We start from the raw sequence: 21,364 nt of genomic DNA, 5'->3' as shown, positions 1-21,364 counted from the left end.
CTGGAGTCGGAATTTTCCCACAATGCCTCTCTGCTCACCTGGCTGCTAAGCTCTCTGTTGACTCCTGCAGGTCAGATTCTGGCAGGGCACAAAGAATGCTCTTCTGCAGACCAATCAGCAATCAATCAGTACGCAGCAAACTCAATAATCACCTCTGTGATAAACAGCTGATGTCACCAACAGGTTACTCTGGTTAATCAATAATCAATCTCAGTATTGGTTGATCGGTATTAGGGCTGGACTGAAAATCTGGCATACCGGGCATTTTCCCACTGTGCTGATGCATGTTTGGGCTGCTGCTAACAGCTAACAGCTGAAGTGTGTTGCACGCTGCGGTGCAACCCAGCAACATCCACGCCGAGCCGATTAAAACCTGTTCCAAAATCAATAATAAAAAAAAGAATGAAAAGCACACACGAGAGCTTTGATCTTATTGGTGAAAAAAAACATTTATTTACAAAACTTTATTGTTCTATCCATGAAAAACAGATGCCGTTTACAAAAACATGTTGACACTGAACTTCCTGTTTGCTTTTTTACAGCGAAACACAGAAATAAGACGACGTCACGACAGTCACACACGATCAATAATCATCAACACCTCATCATCAATGAGCGCTGGTCACGTGACACAGAAAGGAACAGCAGAGACCACCAATTTCCCTCTGGCCGGTGGAAACTTTCAAAGTAAAAGGTTTACAATGGAATTGAGATCAACTCCTTCAAAATAAGAGGTTTAAAATGCAAGAATGTAACTCCTTCAAAGTAAAGGGTTTAAAATGCAAGACTATTGCCCCCTTCACAATAAGAGGTTTAAAATGCAAGATTGGTGCTCCTTCAAAATAAGTTTAGAATAGAACATATTGATTTCTTCAAAATAAGAGGTTTAAAATACAAGATAGGACCACTGCAAAATAAAAAGATTCAAATGCAACAGCGTACAATTCCTTCAAAAACTAAAAAATAAATTAATTAAATATAACAGACTGGCTCCTTCAAAATAATGTTTAAAATGAACAAACATCAAATCCTTCAAAATAAAAAGGTTTAAATGCAACAGAATGTCACTCCTTCAAAATAAATGTATTTCAAATGCACTAAACTATGACTCCTTCAAAATAAAATGTTTAGAACATATAGGAGCATAACCATTTCAAAATAAAATGTAAAAGTTAATAGGGCATTCCAACAAAATATTTCAAATGCTGGCAGTAACTTTTTAAAAATAAAATTCAGATCGTGCTTTTTTGTTGGCTTTTGTTTTTTAGACTGTTAAAAGATTTTAGTTTTTCACATTTTTTTGATAAATATAAAAAAGATTGAATATTTTTAAAACTTTATTTAAAAATGTAAATAAAAAAATGTGCCCCTGTGGGCGTAGGCTGGAAACCAGCGAGAGTCCTGACCCACAGATTGGGACACGTTTATTTTCCCACCTGTCCTTTCTGTCTTTTTTTGTGCTTGCCTTTGTTCGAGTCAGATGGAAGAAACTGTGGAATGATCCTTTAAATGAAGTTAAACCATCAGATGCTTTTTAATCCCGACTCCATGTAAGAGCACCCTCAGTGTAATCCTCCCATCTGTGTGTGAGCGCCCGTTTAAGCTCACTTCTTCCTGATTGAACAGTTTCTGGAAGCCCGCTGAGGGGCAACACCTCAATCAGAGATTTTTCTACAGGGACTAATTTTTACCTCGGTGAAATGTAACATCTCACGCTGTAAACTCTTTAGCAGAAACTAAAGAAAAGCAGAACAGAGGCAGGATGAAGTTAAGAGCTTTCGGATCTGCTCAGTTTGGCAGAAGATGACTGATGTTAGGTCGTGGCTTTGATCTGAACCGTTAGCTCTACCTCTGTCCTTGGTGCTGCACACTGAGGTTAGTGGGTGTGAGCAGCTTCAGCGAAGAGGTCCAATAAAAACCTGGTTTAACCCCGGCTAATCTCAATGACAGGTCATCACTATTCACTATTTAACCTGCAGAGGTCCGAGAACCCAGGTGGCTTCAGGTCATTTCTGCCAGTACGTTTCTGTAGCTGCTGCCTTCTTCTCCTTGTCCTGTTGACTGTTAGCTGGGTGTAAATTCACTGCACTGGCAGATATCCATTCAAACCTCTGAGGATGTCACTCCTTTTCAGGGTACTCGGGATCTTCTCAAAGCTCTGTGTAGCATTGGAAAACCTTCAGAAGCAAAATCTGAACGTTTCAAGCTCCTCCAAAGAGATCTGTTCGTCCTAACCAGGACACTGTCTTGTGTTTCCTGCATGTTCTGATCTGCATGTTTTTGTTGTATTCCATCTGATAATGTTTGTAACTCTGTGGTGATAAACTTTCTGCCGATGCTGAGGCACAGAGCGCACAGAGGTCGCCAACTTCCTGCAGATTCAACCACTACAGACTTCATGTGGCCTTCAGATTAGAGATGAATGAAATGGGTTTCCATGGTGACCATTTGTATAATAAACCTTACATCACAAAGGGCAATGAAGGCGTCACATGCAGTGGAGTAAAGCACAATGCCACTAAACTCTAGAGCAGTGAAGACATGTTCGCTGGAGTGACCAAACACGTTTCTCCATCTGGCACTCTAATGGATGAGTCTAGGTTCAGTGGTTACCGGGACAAATGTAAAGCTTGGTGGGGGGATTATGGTGTGGGTGTGCCTTTCAGGACTTGGACTCCGCCCCTTAGTTCTAGTGAAGTAACTCTTATTAATCATATGCAGAGGAGTGAATACGTTTAACAGTACAGTGTTATTTACTGAAGTCTGCACTGTAGTTTTGTTTCTTTGTGGACAACAATAAAAGGACAGAAACAAGAAGCCTCGTACTCTCTTTCTGACGATGAACATTGACAAAAGACTAACTCAAACTTTACATGTAAGGTGTACGGCGCTTACTCGTTATTTGTCACTGAGAGGGTTTACTGCTGTACATTTTAATCCTAAACCTGTGTGGCAAGATGGAGGGAAAGAAAACGTGAGTAAAAAAATAAAACTGGAAGGAGAACTGACAGGATTTCCACTGAGAGATCCAAAAACCAGGGGAAGATGATCCTGAATGTGACATCTGCCAGATTTAAATCCAGTTTTTGGTTTGGACCTGTTCTCATAACTTGTAGATTACACCTTGTATGTACGACACTCTGACACCAAATGACAGAAATCTGAGTAGTTCGCTTTTTGTAGTTTGCACATGTCAGTGCATCCACAGAAAGGTTCTGACATCACAGTGCTCACTGTCTCCTCTTCCTCACAGTCCTCTCAGACTCGGATGGGCTTCAGTGTTGGCTGCTTTCAGGTTTAGAGTCTCTGGCGGCTCAATTTCAGAGAAGGAAATACAAAGTAGTGACATGAATGACAGGAAGTGACATTAGTCAAAGTACTGACGTATCATTAATCTCTGATTAATCTGCTGATTAATCAACGAATCATGTAATCAGAGTCCAGAAACTTGTTCAACATGCACAAATCAGCAAATGTTTCAAACCGGCGAAACAGTTCCCAATCAATTAATTATTAATCATCAATCAGTCAGGTTTTGCCGACGTTTCTGAGCATCAAACAGTCCGACCTGCTGACCTCAGCACCTCATGATCACATCACTGGATTCAACACAGACACTCCCAAACAGGTACAGACCAAACACTCAGAACACCACCACCTGCGGAAATTACTATTCCGTCCAATCACATCCCTCATAACAGATGGCATCACTCAACCGGAACGCCGTCCACACTCTCCTGGGAGATCTCAGAGTCCAGGGAGTAGCAGGAGCTGCCATTGTCCTGAGTGTCCCTGTTGGGCTCCTCAGAGAGAGCTATGGGGGTGCCCACTGAGGCTCTACCCCCAGCCCCTCCCCCAGGCTCAGCAGCACTGTCGCAGAAGTGGGCGGAGGCCTGGAAGAGCTGGCTGCAGAGGCGATTGTAGCGGTGGTAGCGGGACGGCTTGCCTGTGTGGGTGTACATGTGCTCCTGCAGCTGGCTCTTGTGGGAGAAGCGTAGGCTGCAGACGGCGCAGGCAATCTTACGTTTGCGTGAGTGCAGGGAGGGAGCAGGGCTACTCCCCCCTCCTCCACTCCCACCACCTCCTCGGCTCCGCCTCAGCTCAGCAGCCAGCTGGTTGGCTAGCGCCTGGCTCTGTCTCAGAGCTTCCTCCAAACATCCTGCATCCAGCTGCTCCTGGGTTCCTGGAGGACCCTCCTCTAGGCCGGCTTCCAGCTCGCCGCCCTGTGACAGCCCCTCCATGAGACGGGCGGGGTCGAGGGCGTGGCTGAATAGGTGCTCCCGCAGGCCCTCTGGGGAGGAGCAGCGCTCTCCACAGCGGGGACAGAGCAGCACTAGCGGCCGGTCTTTGAACAGGAGGCCCTGAATGGGACTGCTGTCCTGAATTGGAGACCCTGCACCTGGACCCTCCTCGCCATCCTCCTCCTCCTCTAAGCGTTCCTGCTTGATATGGGTAGTTGAGATGTCAGAATCGTCTCCGGATGCCACAGAGCAACGTAGCGCTGAGGCCTGATGGTCCGATGATACCCCCTCCAGTCCGACAGCAAGGGACAGCTGGGAGTGAGACCGGGCCCCTCGGTCAGAGGACCGCCCATCCTCGGCCCCGCGGGACACCGTGGTGGTCTTGGGGACTCCGGATCCCTCCTTGCTGGCCAGCTGGGAAGAGATCTGAATGCCATAGAGGTTGGACATGCGGACCACGTTGTTGGCAGTCTCAGCAGCACCCTCACCAGTTTTGCGGCACAGCTGGTAGGCGTGAAGGAACTTAATGCCCTCCTGCAGCCGGCTCTGGTCCACCGGCTGTTTGGGACACATACCGGTGTACATGATGTGCAACAGGTAGCTGAAGACGTCCGGCTGGATGTCCGTGGGCTGGATCTTTATACACTCGCTGGGGACACAGAGAGACATGAGGTCAGCACCTCGGAAAAAAACAGCATGTGAATCCTGATGTTTTGGATCGATGTTCTCCTGAAGGTTTGGACCAAAGTTTTGTTCCTCTATTCTGGATTACAGGATCCAGATCCTGAAATTTGTTCTCCTGGAATAAAGGAACAAACACCGGTACAAGCCTTCGGGCAGGCACGCCGTCCACACTCTCCTGTGTTTAAGACATTATTCTAGTCTTAAACACATTTAGGGCTGATCAATCATATTTGAATTTTTATTACTTTTACTTTTATTACTTTTATTATTATTGCTTCTTAAAAATTATGAAAACAAAATAAAATAATTGGGATAAAACATTAAATTTCATTCATTATTTTTTTGGTGTGTTACAAATCAAACACACCGCTGTTCACCTAAAAGCTAAGGCCAAATAAACTGTCCTCACATGTCCTCACAGTGCATCTGTTTGTAGCTGACAGCTAGCCACTTTTTGACTAGTCAAGCTCCAAGTTTGTAGTTAACGCTAGCATTCGGTTTGGTTGTGGAGAGCAAATCCAATCCTGAGCTGTCTTTCTCATGGCTAATCTTAGCTAACACTAACACGCCTGCTGACAAGTAGTAAAATCCTGTCTTTAATGGATAAGGTTGGCCAGTTTGTCCAAACTCCCAAGGCTGATCTATTTGCAGCTGCATGGTTTCAGACAAGCAAACCCTCTTGGGATTCATGCCGCACTGCTAACTCACAGCTAGGTGGCTAACAGCAGGTCATCTGGTAACGTTTTCATGAAAGGATCAACGCAGAGACTGTCACCGGCTGGTTAGTGAAGTCCTTTTCATCACTGCCGTCACGATGACAGCAAGCGGCATATCTGACTGAAGAACGTACGTTTAGTACACCCCAGATAATCCTCCTCTCTGACCTGGAACCCAACACGGTTGAGGAAGCCAACAAATTTATCAGGACAAAGGATTCAAGGGTCAGAGGAGTCACGACCTGCTGGGCATTTAAAAGAATTCAGGTTCTCAGAAAACATGCCTATTTTTTATCCTACCTGCACTTGTGTGATGACCCAAAGCACAGGTGTATAACTAACTTCTACTCAGGTACAGAGGTCACACGCCGCTGTCTCATCCCTCACCTGGACTGGTGGATGAAGATCATCTTGAAGTAGTTGGAGAAGGCAGCCAGCACAGCGCGGTGAGCTTTGAAGTAGACGTTTCCGATGGCGACGGTGCAGTCACACAGGAAACCAAATTCCCTCTGCACGTTGAGCTGCTGCAGCAGGAAGAGGCTGTGCGACGACACCTCCATGACACCGTCTGAAACACAAACCCGAGCCCATGAAGTTCACATTATGACCTCCATCATCACTGCTCACACACATACATTTAACATACAAACTTATTAATGTGCGACAGGATGGAGGATGTCTTGAAGAGGTTCAGAGAAGGTCAGAGGAACTTCACTGTGACCCCGAGCAGAGGATCCGCTGTGGTGATAGAAGATGAAATATATATATATCTGTGGTCGGTCAAGTCCATTGCTGCTGTGTTACCGATACTCCTGTTGCTTTAGCTCAGTAAGTACTTAATATCGAAGTGCTGAATAACGCCACAAGGTAGAGCCTTCCTGATTCTCGTGCACTGTTATTGGTCGATGTTGTAGAACAGAGCAGGGGTGCAGGTTCATTCACTAAAAGAGCTGATGAAGCTCCTCTGTTTGAGGAGGAGCCTCTTCTACCGCTCACTGCTGGAGCGTCTGGGGGACATCAGAGGAACTTCAGCTCCTACAGGGGCGCACGCGTGCCACTGTCTGGGTTCCTTGCACTTTGAAAATAGATAGGGGGCAGGGTTTAATAAGAATATTTTCTTCTTCCTGCTCCTTTTCACACATGGTTGTAGTGCTTTTTGATAGAAAGTGTGGTTGGTTTGTTTGAATTGTTGTACCAAGTGTGAAATAAATAAATAAATGAAATGAAAAAATGAAATGAAAAAAAATCAACTTTAAGTAACTGTGTTGTCTTTAGTTGTGCTGACGTGGGAGTTTCCAATTTCATTGTACTATTGTACAAGGTATGAGTGTGCAATGACAATAAAGAGTTATTTTATCTTCAGCATCTCTCGCATACACACACGCATACACAGAAACACAAAAACACACACACAAGCACACAGACACACAAACACAGAGCAGTGTAGCACATTCAGACCTGAAAAACTTAAGGTGTTGTTTAACCCTGTGACGTCACATTAAGTCCGTCAGGCTCACTTGGACACGCCACCTCTGACCTCAGTGAAGGTCACACCTGACACACACACGCACTCATGCACGGGGAAGGGGCGGGTGTTCACATCGAACTGACCCGACCACACCGGAAACCGGACACCCGCGCGACCCAGTCACACACTAGCTCTGCGCGTGCACGTGCCGTCGCGCCCGCCACCGCGCAGCATCCTCCATCCTTCATCTCATTCATCACACGCACGTCCTCATCACCTCCGCACACACGCGCACACGGGCGCGTGTTCACGCTCCCAACGCCCGGCAATCCTGTGTATGCGCGGACCCTGCACGCGCGCCGTTAACGAGCGCCTTACCGCAGAAACGAGCAGATCGTCTTCAGAATCGGCCGATTTGTTGCTGCAGAGGATCTCGCGACGAGCCGCGTCACCTCTCGCGAGAACATGGGTCAAATGGGGCAGTCACGTGAGCCGTCAGAAACGTTTGATGGCTGATCAGTAATTTAATAAACGCAGAGCAGGAAAGATGGCGTTATCGTGCCATCGATAATTTTCTGAGTATATCAGGAAAAAAAGTGAAACTGATCAGAGGCTGTCAGCCAGCAGCATAAGACCCCGACACCGTGCAGGGAGCACGATCACGTGACACAACACACACCGACACCGTGCAGCAGACAGACTCACAAACACGCCTCAGCTCTGCAGCTCAGGGACTGAACCCCATCATAATCTGTGTAATCTGAGACTCAGAGTACTCTCAGAGTGGGCCACTGTACCTCGGTTGGTGACTGAAGTGACTCATAACCTGTGTAAATATGTTTTCTTAGGCTGGTGTCCACTGAGCTGATCAGCAGTATTGATTATTACTGACCACAGCGGGTATGCTGTGAGGTGTGATCCACATTCTTGGCAGTGAGTGGGACACGTTCCCAGTGGGTGCTGGGCTCCGCCTAGGCCGCACTTTGTCACCGGTGATGGGCAGATTATCTGGGCGTGGCCAGCATCTTGTCTCTGCATTTTGCAGATGATGTGGTTCTGTTGGCATCATCAGGTGCTGCCTCCAGATCGCAGGCTACTTTGAAACAGACGGACTGGTGCTGCAGCTGCAGTGATGAGATCGTTCAGGTATGGGCCACCTCGTATATGATTGATGGGTGAGATGTTGCTGCTTCTTCAGGCGGAGTCTCCTGCTCAGCTCAGAGTTAGACCTCCTTGCTGCTCTCTGACTGAATGTGGGTGGCGGGAGGCCTCAAGTAATCCTACAAGCGAGAGAGAAAACAAATAAATTATTCCGGTTATTATTTTCAAATTAAAAGCAGACTTGGTTTCCTGTGGTCGTTTTCAATGAAGACATAATTCTGACACTATTTATTTAACTGTGAAAGGCCCCGTCCAAGCCAGAAACGTATATTTATTATTTAATGCCCACCTGTGAACTACTGCTTGATGCAGTTAAACATGTCCCACTGGGTTAAAGTTCTTATATATTTTATTATAACTTCAGTTTTTCATTTTACTTTTTTTTTATTTTTTTACTGTGCGACACATGTTGCGTTTCCGTGGTGTCAGCTGAGCTGCGCGAAGCATCAAAGCAGAAACGTATTTTTGAAACGTTAAAACGTTATTTAACTTTATTTTGAAGGGCCTCACTCTGACCGGAAGTTCCTTATTTGGACTTCCTCGCTATGTGCGGCTTGACGGCGCGGCGGGCTGTGCGGAAGTGCTTTCATCCTGCGGGAGGAGAAGAAGAAGAAGAGACTGCTCCTTCGTCTCCACAGTAAACCATCCGCGGAGGACTTTTCGGAGCCTGGGAATCCCACAGCAGCAGCCCCTTCGCCGGCCTCCGGGACCCACGGTGAGTGGACGGACCCGTGTCCGGGCTCGGGGCCGTCTGGGCGGCAGGCGGTGAAGGAAATGCTCGCGGCCTGCTCTCGGTGCTGAATGCGGGTGGCAGTGCGGGGGCGGCGGGGCTGTTTGCGGGAGAGAGCGCTCAGTAAACGCCCGGTTTTATTCGCATCACATCCGGTGGCTACTTTCAAAATATAAGTCGTAACGAATAGTTTTGAGCATTGAAGCAGCCGGAGGAGCTACGGGTTCACTGACGGTCCTTCGGGGAGTGTCTGACTGTCACTGAGACGCGCTGTGATGCACGGGATATCCTGACGGTGGTCTCGTTCACCCCTTGTCACGCTTCGTGTTTTCATTTTGGAGGAGCGATCACAGGAACTTCCGGTGTGGACCACGCTAACAGGGGTTAGCTTGGAGCAGCTAATCTCATCTGAGCTGTAATCTCCATTTTAGCTCGGCGGTGTGGCCAGCCTCTCCCTCCAGTCTCTCCACGGGCTCGCTCCCACCTCGGCGGCTCCTTCGCGACCTGTCTGCCGGTGACTGACAACCCGCACCGCGTGCCTGCGGGCCCGGCGGGGACTTCCAGTAAGCAGGATGAGGGCTCTTATTTGAGTGGTTTTTACAGTGGAGTCTGGTGACAGAGGCCAAAATTATTTCATCCACTCTTCACAGTGATCACATTATTATCTTTATTGATTACTGATCAGTAGAGTAGGTTTCTGAACTGTGACCTTTAACCTCACAAAGCTCAAACACACCTGACAGCAGACACATCAGATATGAACTTAGACTGTCACGTGTCGGCTGATAAAATGAGCCCTGAGACCTTCCTGTGAGCAGCAACCAGCTGATCAGAGTTCAAACGACTTGTCCATGACTTGTTCTGGTAATAACACGATTAAGGCACTCATCTTACTAAAAACTGCATATCACAATGACCTGAAAGGGGGAAAAACAATGCGTCACCATTTAAAATCATAAACTCTGAGCTGGGCTGTGATTAGAAACTGAGGATTTAATCAGCCTGAACGTTTTAAGGCATTCTTAAAATCATATCTGCATATTTCTGGAAAAGTGTGATGATGATGATGACGTTTATGATGGGATATAAAAAGGTCGTTCTGCAATTTAATGTAACTGCAGCAGCTGCACGGCGCCGTCACATCAAACTGGGGCTGGGGGCAAAGTCCTGCTTTCCCACTGTGTGACCTCATCACAAGTCACTCCACTTCTGGCTCATACTGTCACATGGTGTGTAGCTAGCGGTGTCTGGGGAATCATGTGGAGGTGCGTTCTATGTCTCCACCTTTAGCAGAATCAGGTTTTGTTGGAGGAGCTCAGTTTTGGCTTTAAATCAGCGGGACCGTCCTGAACTCACGTGAACTGATCTGACGTCACGTCATGTGATCAAAGAGCCAAACCATTTCAGAATAAAACGCCATCCTGAGCCTCATCTGAGAGGTGGAACTCAGTTTGGAAATCAGTCACCTGACAGTCTGCAATGGAGTCATGCTCTTCGGTCATCAATTTATATTCTGCTGGAACATGTTGGCTAATTGATCTCACATGATGACCTCACTTCCTGTAGTCATGTGTAGGGCTGGGCTATATCATACCGTTCACGGTAATACCGGTGTAATGTTGGGCAACGATAAGAAAATGAAATATCGCGATAGAATATGGGTAAAACGCGCATGCGCAGTGCCTTTGTTTACATACGCACATGGCGTCGACGCAGAATGAGAAGAGCGAAAGTGGATCGTTGAATGAAACGGATGAACCAGAATTCGTTTGTAAAAATGCTGCAACTTCAGTGGTGTGGAACTGGTTTAGCTTTCGTCGTCAGATATACAACAAAACACTATTTTTGGTAGCGCATGCTAACGGGCTGTCGTTATTATTGGAAAATATGGCACCCTTAAAATCAATCCTTTGATTTTTCTGAAAATCGACAGCGCCCCTTATAATCCCGTGTGCCTTATGTATGAATTCTGGTTGTGTTTACTGACCTGGAAACGATTTTATGTGGTACACGGCGCTCGAAAATCTGTCAAATGCTTCAGTACGACTTTGCTAAGCTACGAAGCCGCACCGCTTGATGGATTGTCGGAGCATTACGGCTATCGTAGGCAGGAGCCTCGCGGAGTGATACGTACTGTGCTTCAACATAATATTACCGTATTGTGTGTGTATATAACCTCTTTTTAAGTTTTTGTGGATATTATACATGGTTATGCTGAGGATATGTCGGCCAATTTCCACCGGAAATGCCTTTTGGTTAAACTGTCAGCAAGGATTTGCATTTGCACTGTTAATTTTTTATATAACTTTAATGCACTTAAAAAAGCTGCTTGTTTAAGTGAAAATACATTGATGAGTTTTTTTTCTTTGCACTAATAAAGTTGAGGAGTTGTAAAGTATTTTGTCTAGTGTCAATTATATCGTCAGTTATATCGTTATCACAAATTTTCAAATATATATTGTGATAAATATTTTTGGTCATATCGTCCTGCTCTAGTCATGTGTCAGTTTGCATGGCCACCACCGACATCCAGAGGACCGCTGAGTGTTCTTGCCTTGCTGTTGCAGTGAAGCATGATTCATGCATCTATTAGGCGCTCTGCAGCCTAATACATGCAGAGCGCGGAGATGCAGGGCACTAGTTGGCGCTGGAAATTTTGTCTGCCAGTCAATTTGCTTGAATCAGGAATTGTGTGAGGCAGAACAAGTTGGAAACAGCTGAAACTGATCATGGTCATCATGGGCTGCGTCAATGTGTAGTTGCATTTGTCAGGATTCGTCACGTTATGGCGTAGATTTAACGCAGAAACACGTGACCGGTGGTGGTCAGCTGGCACTAAATGTTTAAAAATCTGGAAGAGGCGAGTCTTCTCATTGCACCTGAGGCAGGTGAGCTCCTGCACAGCTGGTTTTATGTTGTTCTGCTGCTATGGCTTTCAGGATTCTCTCACTCACACACACACACACGTGCAGTGATGCTACTTTGCCACTGATCTCTTATCTGGCGCGATGCTCTGAGGCGCTCTGGGATCAGCTGACATGACACAAAGACAGAAATTCTAGCTGGTCACAAGTGTACTATGTGTGAGCTTTACCTGTGAGCACAGCCAGGTGAACTGCCAGTGGAACCGGGGAGGGAAGGCAGCTCAGTACACACAGACGGGACGACATCGCTGAAAATAAAAACACGTCAAATTTTTAAGTGAATCACTGTTCAGCTCAGGTGACGGGAGGAAACATCTTCCTCTGATTACACCCCATTTTGACACAAGAAGTGACATCTTTTGATGGGTTTCAGTGTCTCCAAGCAGCAGCGGGGCAGGGGGGGTCAGGCAGTGAAGGTACATGTCTAACAAAAAGCTCCTGTTCTGAAGAACAGGACCGGGTTCACTTCACGGTACAGAAAACCGCATGCGACCGGTTTTCTCCTGCAGCACAGGAACCTGTTTTTAGCTCCGCCCACATCTGGCACTGCTGCAGATGTTATTGGCGCAGACCCGCCGATGAGGGCTCGGGTAACCAGCGAGCAGAGAGCGCTCTCAGAGAGCTGTTTGGCCCAGACGTGCCCTGCATCTGCAGTTTCCTCTGAGTCCACCTTAAAGATCCAGATTTGTCGGGTGTGTCGGGCACATCTGGTTCACAGTTTACTGTAACCTGGTCCACAGGACATCTGCTGTGAACTCTCCAGGTGTTGGTGGGGTCAGGGTGGACCTTTTATTTAGGCAGTAACTTGGGGTGTGTACAGGTATACTTGTCCTGCAGTACAAACACATCTGTCACATAACAGGGTAGGTGTGTGTGTGTGAGGGGGGGTGTCACTTACTGTGAGAATAGCCAACGGGAGGTGAAGCATCCTCCCCCACAGTGAGTTTAGAAAGGTGAAAAGTAAACCTGCCATCCTGTGTGAGTGTGTGTGCGTGTGCGTGCGCATGCATGTTAAATCTGAGCAGTGTGTTCTTGAGAAGGAAATACTGATTCATCACTGCAGTGCTGTAAGTGAAGCTGGGAGCTGATCTGAGGGTGCTCGGTGTGTGAACTTGTGGCTCTAATTAAAGTCAGAGTTGCTGATGAATCATATCAGGCCCAACTGTCCCGTGCCGGCTCACACGTTATGAAAGTCGACCGCAGACGACCTTGCTGCCTCATAAACTCTGACTCTGTCTTCCTCTGTTGTCCACAGGGCGATGGCGAGGCCGAGCCACAGCGATCACGTCCTCCAGCAACTCAACAACCAGCGCGAGTGGGGCTTCCTGTGCGACTGCCTCATCGCCATCGGCGACATCTACTTCCGGGCTCACAAGGCGGTGCTGGCGGCCTGCAGCTCCTACTTCAGGATGATGTTCATCCGGGACCAGCAGGGGGCGGGCCGCCTGGACCTGAGCAACATGCAGATCAGTGCCGAGTGCTTCGACCTCATCCTGCAGCTCATGTACCTCGGGCGCATCGTTGTGGGCAGTTACGAGTTTGAGGAGCTGAAAGCGTCCATGGCATATCTGCAGATGTACTACATCCCCGACTCGCTGGAGGACCTCAGGGACATCAGGAGCTCCAACATCACACCGTCCTCCTCTGCCTCCTCATCCAGCTCCTCCGCCGGGCCTGCTGGCGGGAAGATGATGTTTGGCGTGCGCATGTACGAACAGCAGCGGCCCGCCGCACCTGAAGGGGAGCGTCTGCCGAAGGCCGTCACTAGCAGCACGGGGCGTCCGGCTGTTCCTGCTGTTCCTGCTGCAGTTGGCAGGCCAGCCACGACAGAAGAGGCGGCAACCGCTCCTCTGATTGTGGCGGCGCCAGTTTTAGACGGAGCAGGCGAGCAACCGTGTGACCTGAGGAAGCGGTCAGGTGGCAGGAGTTCAACTCTGAAGGACCGCCCTAGGTTCGGTCGCACATACACCTGCGACGACTGTGGCTTCGTGTTCAGCTGCGAGAAGCTTCTAATCGAGCATATCCTCACCTGTACCAACCGCAAAGCCTTCCACCCACCCCGAGGCAACACTGAGGGTGACAACGACTCAAGTAAAGCAGAGAGCTCCGCCTCAGAGAGCGTGGAGGAGCACCGGGTCGTCTGTAAAGGCGAGGATGACTGGCCTGAGGCCAAGACTGCCCGGTCAGTCCTAGGCGGACCAGACGGCGAGCCTGGGTCCACCAGGAGCATCAAGACCGAACCAGAAGAAAGCATGTTCCCTGAGATCGAGGTGGTCCGTGTTGGCGAGCATGCCGCCAGAGATTTTAGCACACGCTTCGGTGATGCAGCGCTGAGGGAGAAGACGCAATCGGACCCCGAGCCCGGTGTCTCCGGTTTGGAAAACAGCAGCGAGCCTTTCGAAGGCAATGATTCCGGCATCCCCGCCAAACTCCAGAAGGTCAAAGACGAGAAGCAGGACGCTGACGGCACGCCCTGCGAGGTGTGTGGCGCTCTGTTATTGGAGGAGGACAAGTCCGCGCACTATCTGTCCAACCACATGGGGCACATATGTGCCTGCGGCAGGTGCGGCCAGGTGTTGATCAAAGGCCGGCAGCTGCAGGAGCATGCCGAGCGCTGCGGTGAATCCCATGGAGCTGAGTCGGACTCCCATGGCGAGGATGAGGCGTCCCTGCTGGAGGAGCCGCATGGGATGGAGGAGGGGCTGCTGGAGGCGGCCGACCTGGCGTGTCCACACTGCGGCCTGCTGTTCCAGAACGAGAGCCTGGCGCTGGAGCACGCTCTATCCTGCCACGACCAGGAGCTGTTCCGGCCCACCATGCTGGAGGAAGGCGGCGAGCCCGATCACCGCCGCAAACACTTCTGCAGCATCTGTGGCAAAGGCTTCTACCAGCGCTGCCACCTGCGCGAGCACTACACTGTCCACACCAAGGAGAAGCAGTTCACCTGCCAGACCTGTGGCAAGCAGTTCCTGCGCGAGCGCCAACTCCGCCTCCACACTGACATGCATAAAGGAATGGCGCGCTACGTGTGCCCCGTGTGTGACCAGGGGACCTTCCTCAAACACGACCACGTGCGTCACATGATCTCCCACCTGTCAGCCGGGGAAACCATCTGCCAGGTGTGCTTCCAGATCTTCCCGGGTGGCGAACAGCTGGAGAAGCACATGGATGTCCACCTGTACATCTGTGGCGTGTGCGGTGAGAAGTTCCGCCTGCGCAAAGACATGCGGAGCCACTATAACTCCAAACACACCAAGAGACTATAACAGCGCTGCTGCCATGTCCACGAGTCTGTTACTAAGAAGCCATAAATGTGAGAACAAAGAATGCACTTGAACACCAAAAAGACTGAACTGCACTTTGAAGCCGTACGCAAACTAACCGGGTGTCACACTGCGAGCTGCGGGTCCAGCCGCGCCTTAGTGACTTCTGACCGCTTGAGGCTTTGCGCAACAGGAAGCTGGTGGGTTGGTAGATACCTGAGGCACACCTGAGGACAGGAAGCCTCGTGTTAGAGCTGATTCTGAATAAATAGCAAACAGCATGCTGCCTAGAAACCGACTGCTATGTGTCCGTACATGGAGAGCGGGAGGTGGGCGGTGGCACACAGGCTCCACCCACTGCCTGCCTCTCTCCATGATGACGGTGTAGTCACCGTGCGTGACAGGAAGCTTCTGTCTGCCATATTGGAGCTGAACTCGGTGGCGAGAGAGGCAGACCTTTTCTGGAGGGAGGAGGGAAGCTGTTTAGAGCACGAACAGTTGTTTTATCCTCCAATTCAATTTAACTTTATTTTACGCAAACATACGGCACACAGTCACAACAGCAGTCGCCTCGTGGGGCTCTGTGAGATTAACCCTTGACAAAATTAAAGGCCAAAATGAGCTGCACAATGAATTACACGCCAGGAAACAGATTACAAATAACTGAACCCATCGTAAAATCTGATTGGTCGCCCAGAGCCCACGTTTCCTGTTGTTCTTTTTTTAAATGTTTAAACACGAGCTGAAACTCAAAACTGCCCTTGCGTGATTTTCAGAGCAACGAGGCGCCATGTTGCCTTAAATTCCGACTCGCAGAGTGCACGGTTCAAATCGTGGCCTCAGACTGATGTGGTCATGTGGCCTTCTCTGAGCTTTAATCACATTTCAGGACCAAAAGTAATCCACAGAAACCCACCAATCAGACGACCCCTATGAACTCGCGCTTTAGCGACATTTCTGGCTGATTCAAAATCGTCATGAGTTACTGAAACTGGCGCCGTCACAGGCCGGTGTGAGCTGCGGTGGTTCTGCAGCGCTCTGAGCTTCTGTTTTAAGACGTTACCTGAAACTGGCTGCAGGTCTAGACGCAGCTGCTCTGTTCTCTAAACAAACCATGAAGGTGACGTGCCGTCAGCTGGTGCCTGCACGACCAATCACGCTCTCAGCTGACGGCACTGATCGATTTTATAGTTAAACATTATTTTTATTAAGTTATAATTGCATGTATGATATCTGACAGCTGTGATGGCCAATCAGCTGCTCGCATCAAAGAGCAGGAATCTCGCAGTCGCGTAGAGGAGGCACCACCCTCCACCCGTTACAGCTCAGGTCTGAACGAGTCGACCGTAGCGTTTCCGTCCAATGGGCCAAGCGGAGGACTTGCGGACCTTCATGGATCCTAGAGTTCAGGTTCAGCACGTACACGCTAAACTGACGTCATCACAACCTAAAAACGTTATAGTAACCGATTAAAATGAGTCCGTCGAAGCTCCGCCCACACCCACGGTTAGCGCTTGTGCTGCTCGCAGTGTGATCTCCAGAGGAAATACAAACTAGTATATCTGCTGAAACGGCGCCCCCTGTGGCCTGCGTGGAGAGAACTTCCTGTTTGCGAGGGTGCGCTGCCTCACGCTTGGATGTTTCCCAGAATACTAAAGCCTGTTACGGCTTCCTCGCTCTGTCACCGTCCCACGCACTCTGTGATTGGTGCCTTTACTGTAACACTCCGTCCTTCCTGTCAAACTCACGGCGATGTGTGAGGGGCGGGCCGGCACGGAAGGTCACAACCCCCCCCCTCAGACTGAACCGGCCAATGAAAAATCCAACAACTAAACACTAGAACCAGTCACCTCGACTCTTACCTTCAGAACTCCTGTGATGCCTTACAAGTCTCTGGAAGTGTTCGCTCGCCAGCAGTACGGGATCGGACTGGATCCAGCTGCTCAGAACCAACCAGTCGTTACAGGCTCAAGTAAATCAGACTATCAGAACCAATCAGAATGAGCTCCATGAAATGATTCTGCGGCTGCTCGGACAATCAGCCCTGCCCCCTCATCTTCTCGTCTGGCTCACAGTGAGACTGTTTTCTGTGGACTAAGACCTGAAACCAAACAAACTCCAGCTGAACTCAAACTAATTCAACTTTCACCTAATCAGCACTAAGAGAAGTCAGGGACATGCCCCTTTAACGCCTCACCAGTTTAGACCAGTTTAAGCCGGCTCAGGTCGGACCGGGTGGATCTGACCAAGGTGGCGGGTCCACCTGGTTACCCCAGGTGTAAACGAATGTCGTCTTAAGTAAAGCTAGCGATGTCAGCTGTTTGTTATTCTTCTTGCGTTGTTTTTCTGTTTGTGACCACGACTCTTAATAAACAGAGTGAACCTGAGTGTGGGTGGAGCCTCTGTTTCCATCCCACAGAGGATGAAGGCTCAGTGTTATTTACCAGCACCTCCTCCTCAAGCTGCAGCTTCATCTTTTCTCTGCTTCATGAAGTTTTTAATGTCAAAACTAAGGGAGGATCAGCTCATTGATCAGCTGATGTTTGGACTGATGCTCACATTTTTCACAGAGATCACCTGTAGCTGTGTTCTAGCTTCTGTGGTTTCCTGACAGCATACCACAGAAGAAGCAGCTGTTATTGATTATTGGTTTGTTAACGGTGATCGTTTCTGACTGAAGGCCAGCGGGAAACAGGTCCAGTGTTGGTGTTTAAATGCTCCACATAAATGTTTTTCAGTCACATGGGCTCTGAGATTCAGCTGACCTTTGACCTTTCTATCTGATTGGAATATAATCACAATTATTTTGAAGATTTTTATTGATGTTGATCATGCAACCTCAGCGCTTCCTGTTTCAAATTGAGTGTTTAGTGAGGCTTTTATTCTGAAATATTTCCAGGAAACTGCATCTCACTCAGAAATACTTGTTTTAATTTTTCTAAAGATTCTGAAGATGAGACATAAAAATAACATTTGATCAGAATGTCATCAACACAAGGCCGCAGATGTCCATCTCCACCGTCAGATCACCTTTGAATCTGAAAATGTTAAATCCAGACTTTTGTCTCTGTTTGGATTAAAATATCCACAAGAGGAGGGTCTGTAATGTTCCTCTGCAGCAGGGGTGTCAAACTCCAGTCCTCAACATCAGCCTCACAGCTTCCTGTAGAGCACAGGTGTCAAACTTGAGGGCTGGTGTCCTGAAACTTTTCCATGTGTCCCTGCTGCAACACACCTGATTAAAATTAGGTTATTAGAAAGACTTGACTGCATGCTGAGGTGGCAAATCCCAACCCTACTCAAGTAAATTTAAATAAATGTAAGTTTTTGGGAAATTGTACTTCTAAAAGTACTTTTGTTGCACCATGTTCATTCACTTATGAGCTGCTGTAACATGAATCAAATGGCTGAGGCTACATCTACACTAGCCCGGATAAATTTGAAAACTGTGTTTTCTTTTGAAAACGCTCCGTGTCCACACTATCGTTTTCACGTTGTGCGTCCACATTGAAACGGCCGAAAATACCCTCTGCTATATTAGGCTACGTTCACACTGCAGGTCTTAATGCTCAATTCCGATTTTTTGATCAAATCCAATTTTTTTTTTTTTTTTGTCTGCTTGTTCACACTACAAATAAAATGTGACAGCAAACGAGCTCTAGTGTGAACCCTCAAAGCAGCCCGCATGCGCAAAAGAAGACGTCACACACAACGCGCTCTGTTTAGACCCAGACCAAACAGTATTGTTTGACTGATGGCCCTTTATATAAAGACTTCGGACTTTATGTTTCCCAAATTTTCTTTAAGTTATAAAGTTATTTTGTTATTTACAAATGGCCTAATAATTATCCTTATTGCTGTTTTAGAGAGGAGCGGTGCTTCAAAGGATAGTTAGAAATGTCTGTCAGAATCTGCAGATTATACAGTACAAATAAAATGTTCCCATTTTCTGTACGTTTCACTAACATCTACAAGGGATGACCAGGAAGCGTTCGCGATGTCTTATCGGGTGCTTTTCAGGCGCTGATAATTGGCGTCTGTCTTGTGTCAGTGACGTAAAAGACGGATTTAATGCGACATGACCATTCAAACAGCAGTCGCTTTCTAAAACATCAGATATGTATTGAATTCAGTACCACATACGAAAGTGACCCTGATTGGATTTAAAAATATTGGATTTGCGCTGTTCACACTGTCATACCATGATCGGAAATGGGTCGCATAGGGTCAAAAAAGTCAGATTTGATGCGCTTTCGCCTGCAGTGTGAACGTAGCCTAAGTTTAATTTAATTGGTCACATGACTGCATCACATGACTAAAATGTGTCATCGTTTTAGAAAACAATGACGCCACAGTGTGGTTCGCTGTCCACACTGCGACACGAAAACGGCGTTTTCAAATATATCCGGTTTGGAAAGTGTTTTCAAAACACAGCGTTTTCCTTGACCAAAAACGAAGTCTCAGTGTGGACGGAAGGCCAAAACGGAGAGAAAAAGATGTGTTTTCAAACGAAAACGTATAAGTGTGGACATGGCCTGAATTGCCTCCTCAGCATGCAGTCAAGTTCTATAGTCTTGCTAATGACCTACCAATTTTATTCTGGTGTGTTGCAGCAGGGACACATTTAAAAGTTTCAGGACACTGGCCCTCGAGTTTGGCACCTGTGCTCTACAGGAAGCTGTGAGGCTGATGCTGCTAGTCACACTTTGTGAAAAACTGGTTCAGCGTCTGTCCACACGGGGGAGCTGCAGAAGGACTGACAGACTGAAGATCTGCTTTGTGGGCTGGACCTCTTCAGACATCAGAATGAAAGCAGAACCTGCAATATGACTCATAACACCTCTCTGAGGTTTGACTGAGTCAAAAGAGTTTGTGATCCAACTGCATGTTGGAGGCCAAAGGTCAGCTGCTGGCTGTGAGAAGTAGGTCCTTGGGTCAGTCTGAATGTGACAAACACACTGTGTCAGTTGCTGAGGAGTCAAGTCCTTTTTAATAACGCTTTGGCACACGAGTCCCAGATCAGTTACAGATGCTAGCCCTCGAGCAGAGAGGGTTGGTGTTCTGTGCTGTGGCTCAAATGCAGGCTGAGATCACAAGAAGACCTGCGAGCTGCTGATGTTTCACGTGTATGACGATGTGAAGAGAAGGAAGCTGAATGCAGAGGTCAGTGTGACAGAGCGACAACAGGAATGTGACATCACTTAGATGTGTTTCTAATGTGGCAGCACAGTTTTCACTTTATTGTTTCTGACTTCAGGTGGTGCTCTCCGCCTCTGCCACCAGGCCATGTTACACCACAGTTCAAGAGGTGGGCAATGAACGTGTCACAGGTGCGACTCACCTGACTTGACTACACCTGAGTGTGTGGTCAGGTGAGTCTGAGGAGGAGGACCTGTGTCCGTCACATGTCTGCTGGGACTCTGCAGACACACACATCTTGATTCAGGTGTAAAAACCACTGGTGTTTGGAAATGCTGAGCTGGATTTGATACAAACCTTCTGCTGTATTTATTTTTGTTTCATTCTCTATTTTCTGTAACAGAATGAAATAAATCAGGTTAAATTGTTTTCATTTCTCAGTGATGACAGTCATGCACCTAAGGGCATCATCAAACTGTTTTAATCTGAACCAAATATTTGCATAGATGTAACATTATCTACAGCTGCTTTCAGTGCCACTGATGTTAATTTAGGGTCTTTCTCTCCAGCTGATCTGAGTTAGCTTGAGTAACTACCACCAGCTGCTTTGGCCTGTTCTTTTCTGTAATTCCACCTTGTATCACATGGTGGCGCAGTGAGTCACTGTAACTTTCATTTAATTAGAGTTTATTTCCTGTAAACAAATATTAAATGATTTCTAATCAATTGCATCAATTGGTCTGTGATTAGCCATCCACACTGAGCTCTGACAGCTGTACAAATAGCGTTGTTCCTGAAGTCACACCTTGGTATTTTGGTAAATGCAGATTTATTTATCTCAGTCCTGCAAACAGGAAGCCGTAAACAGGATTTTCAGGTCATTAACTGAGGCATGAAAATGTGCGGCCTCTCCTACTTCCTGTCAAACAGCAAGTCTGTCTCCACATAGGATTCCAGGAGCTTGGGAATCTGACGGCGTATCTCTGCTTTGAATCCTCGGCTTTGTGACGACAATCACAAACCTTCAGATTCTGTTTG

General features: G+C 47.8%; 2 protein-coding genes and 1 long non-coding RNA gene across 6 annotated transcripts; 2 read left to right on the top strand and 1 right to left on the bottom strand.

The window, feature by feature from the left end:
* Positions 1-1,458: 1,458 nt before the first annotated feature.
* zbtb25 (zinc finger and BTB domain containing 25) lies at positions 1,459-8,896 on the bottom strand. Of its 4 annotated transcripts, none has more exons than XM_040018432.1 (4): positions 8,787-8,896; positions 6,288-8,389; positions 6,029-6,209; positions 1,459-4,890 (listed from the first exon to the last, which is right to left on the bottom strand). In XM_040018432.1, the coding sequence occupies exons 3-4, from the start codon at positions 6,199-6,201 to the stop codon at positions 3,708-3,710; spliced, it is 1,356 nt and encodes a 451-aa protein (XP_039874366.1). In that variant the 5' UTR covers positions 6,202-6,209; positions 6,288-8,389; positions 8,787-8,896; the 3' UTR covers positions 1,459-3,707. The 4 variants fall into 4 exon arrangements, with proteins under 4 accessions (XP_039874366.1, XP_039874364.1, XP_039874367.1 ...); XM_040018430.1 differs by having other exon boundaries at positions 7,488-8,389; XM_040018433.1 differs by having other exon boundaries at positions 7,907-8,389.
* On the top strand, positions 8,872-17,574 carry zbtb1 (zinc finger and BTB domain containing 1). Its single transcript, XM_040018407.1, has 2 exons — positions 8,872-8,985; positions 13,180-17,574. Exon 2 carries the CDS (start codon positions 13,184-13,186, stop codon positions 15,188-15,190), a length of 2,007 nt encoding a protein of 668 aa, XP_039874341.1. The 5' UTR covers positions 8,872-8,985; positions 13,180-13,183; the 3' UTR covers positions 15,191-17,574.
* Positions 17,575-19,478: 1,904 nt separating this feature from the next.
* On the top strand, positions 19,479-20,755 carry LOC120725487. The gene is made up of 2 exons (XR_005694120.1): positions 19,479-20,350; positions 20,445-20,755. It is a non-coding gene; the product is annotated as an uncharacterized LOC120725487 (long non-coding RNA).
* The last annotated feature ends 609 nt before the right edge of the window (positions 20,756-21,364 follow it).

Source organism: Simochromis diagramma, unplaced genomic scaffold (genome assembly GCF_900408965.1).
Source record: "Simochromis diagramma unplaced genomic scaffold, fSimDia1.1 OVJJ01000802.1, whole genome shotgun sequence".
Taxonomy (NCBI): Eukaryota; Metazoa; Chordata; class Actinopteri; order Cichliformes; family Cichlidae; genus Simochromis; species Simochromis diagramma.
Note: the sequence above shows the minus strand (reverse complement) of the source record. Positions and strands in the feature narration are given on the sequence as shown.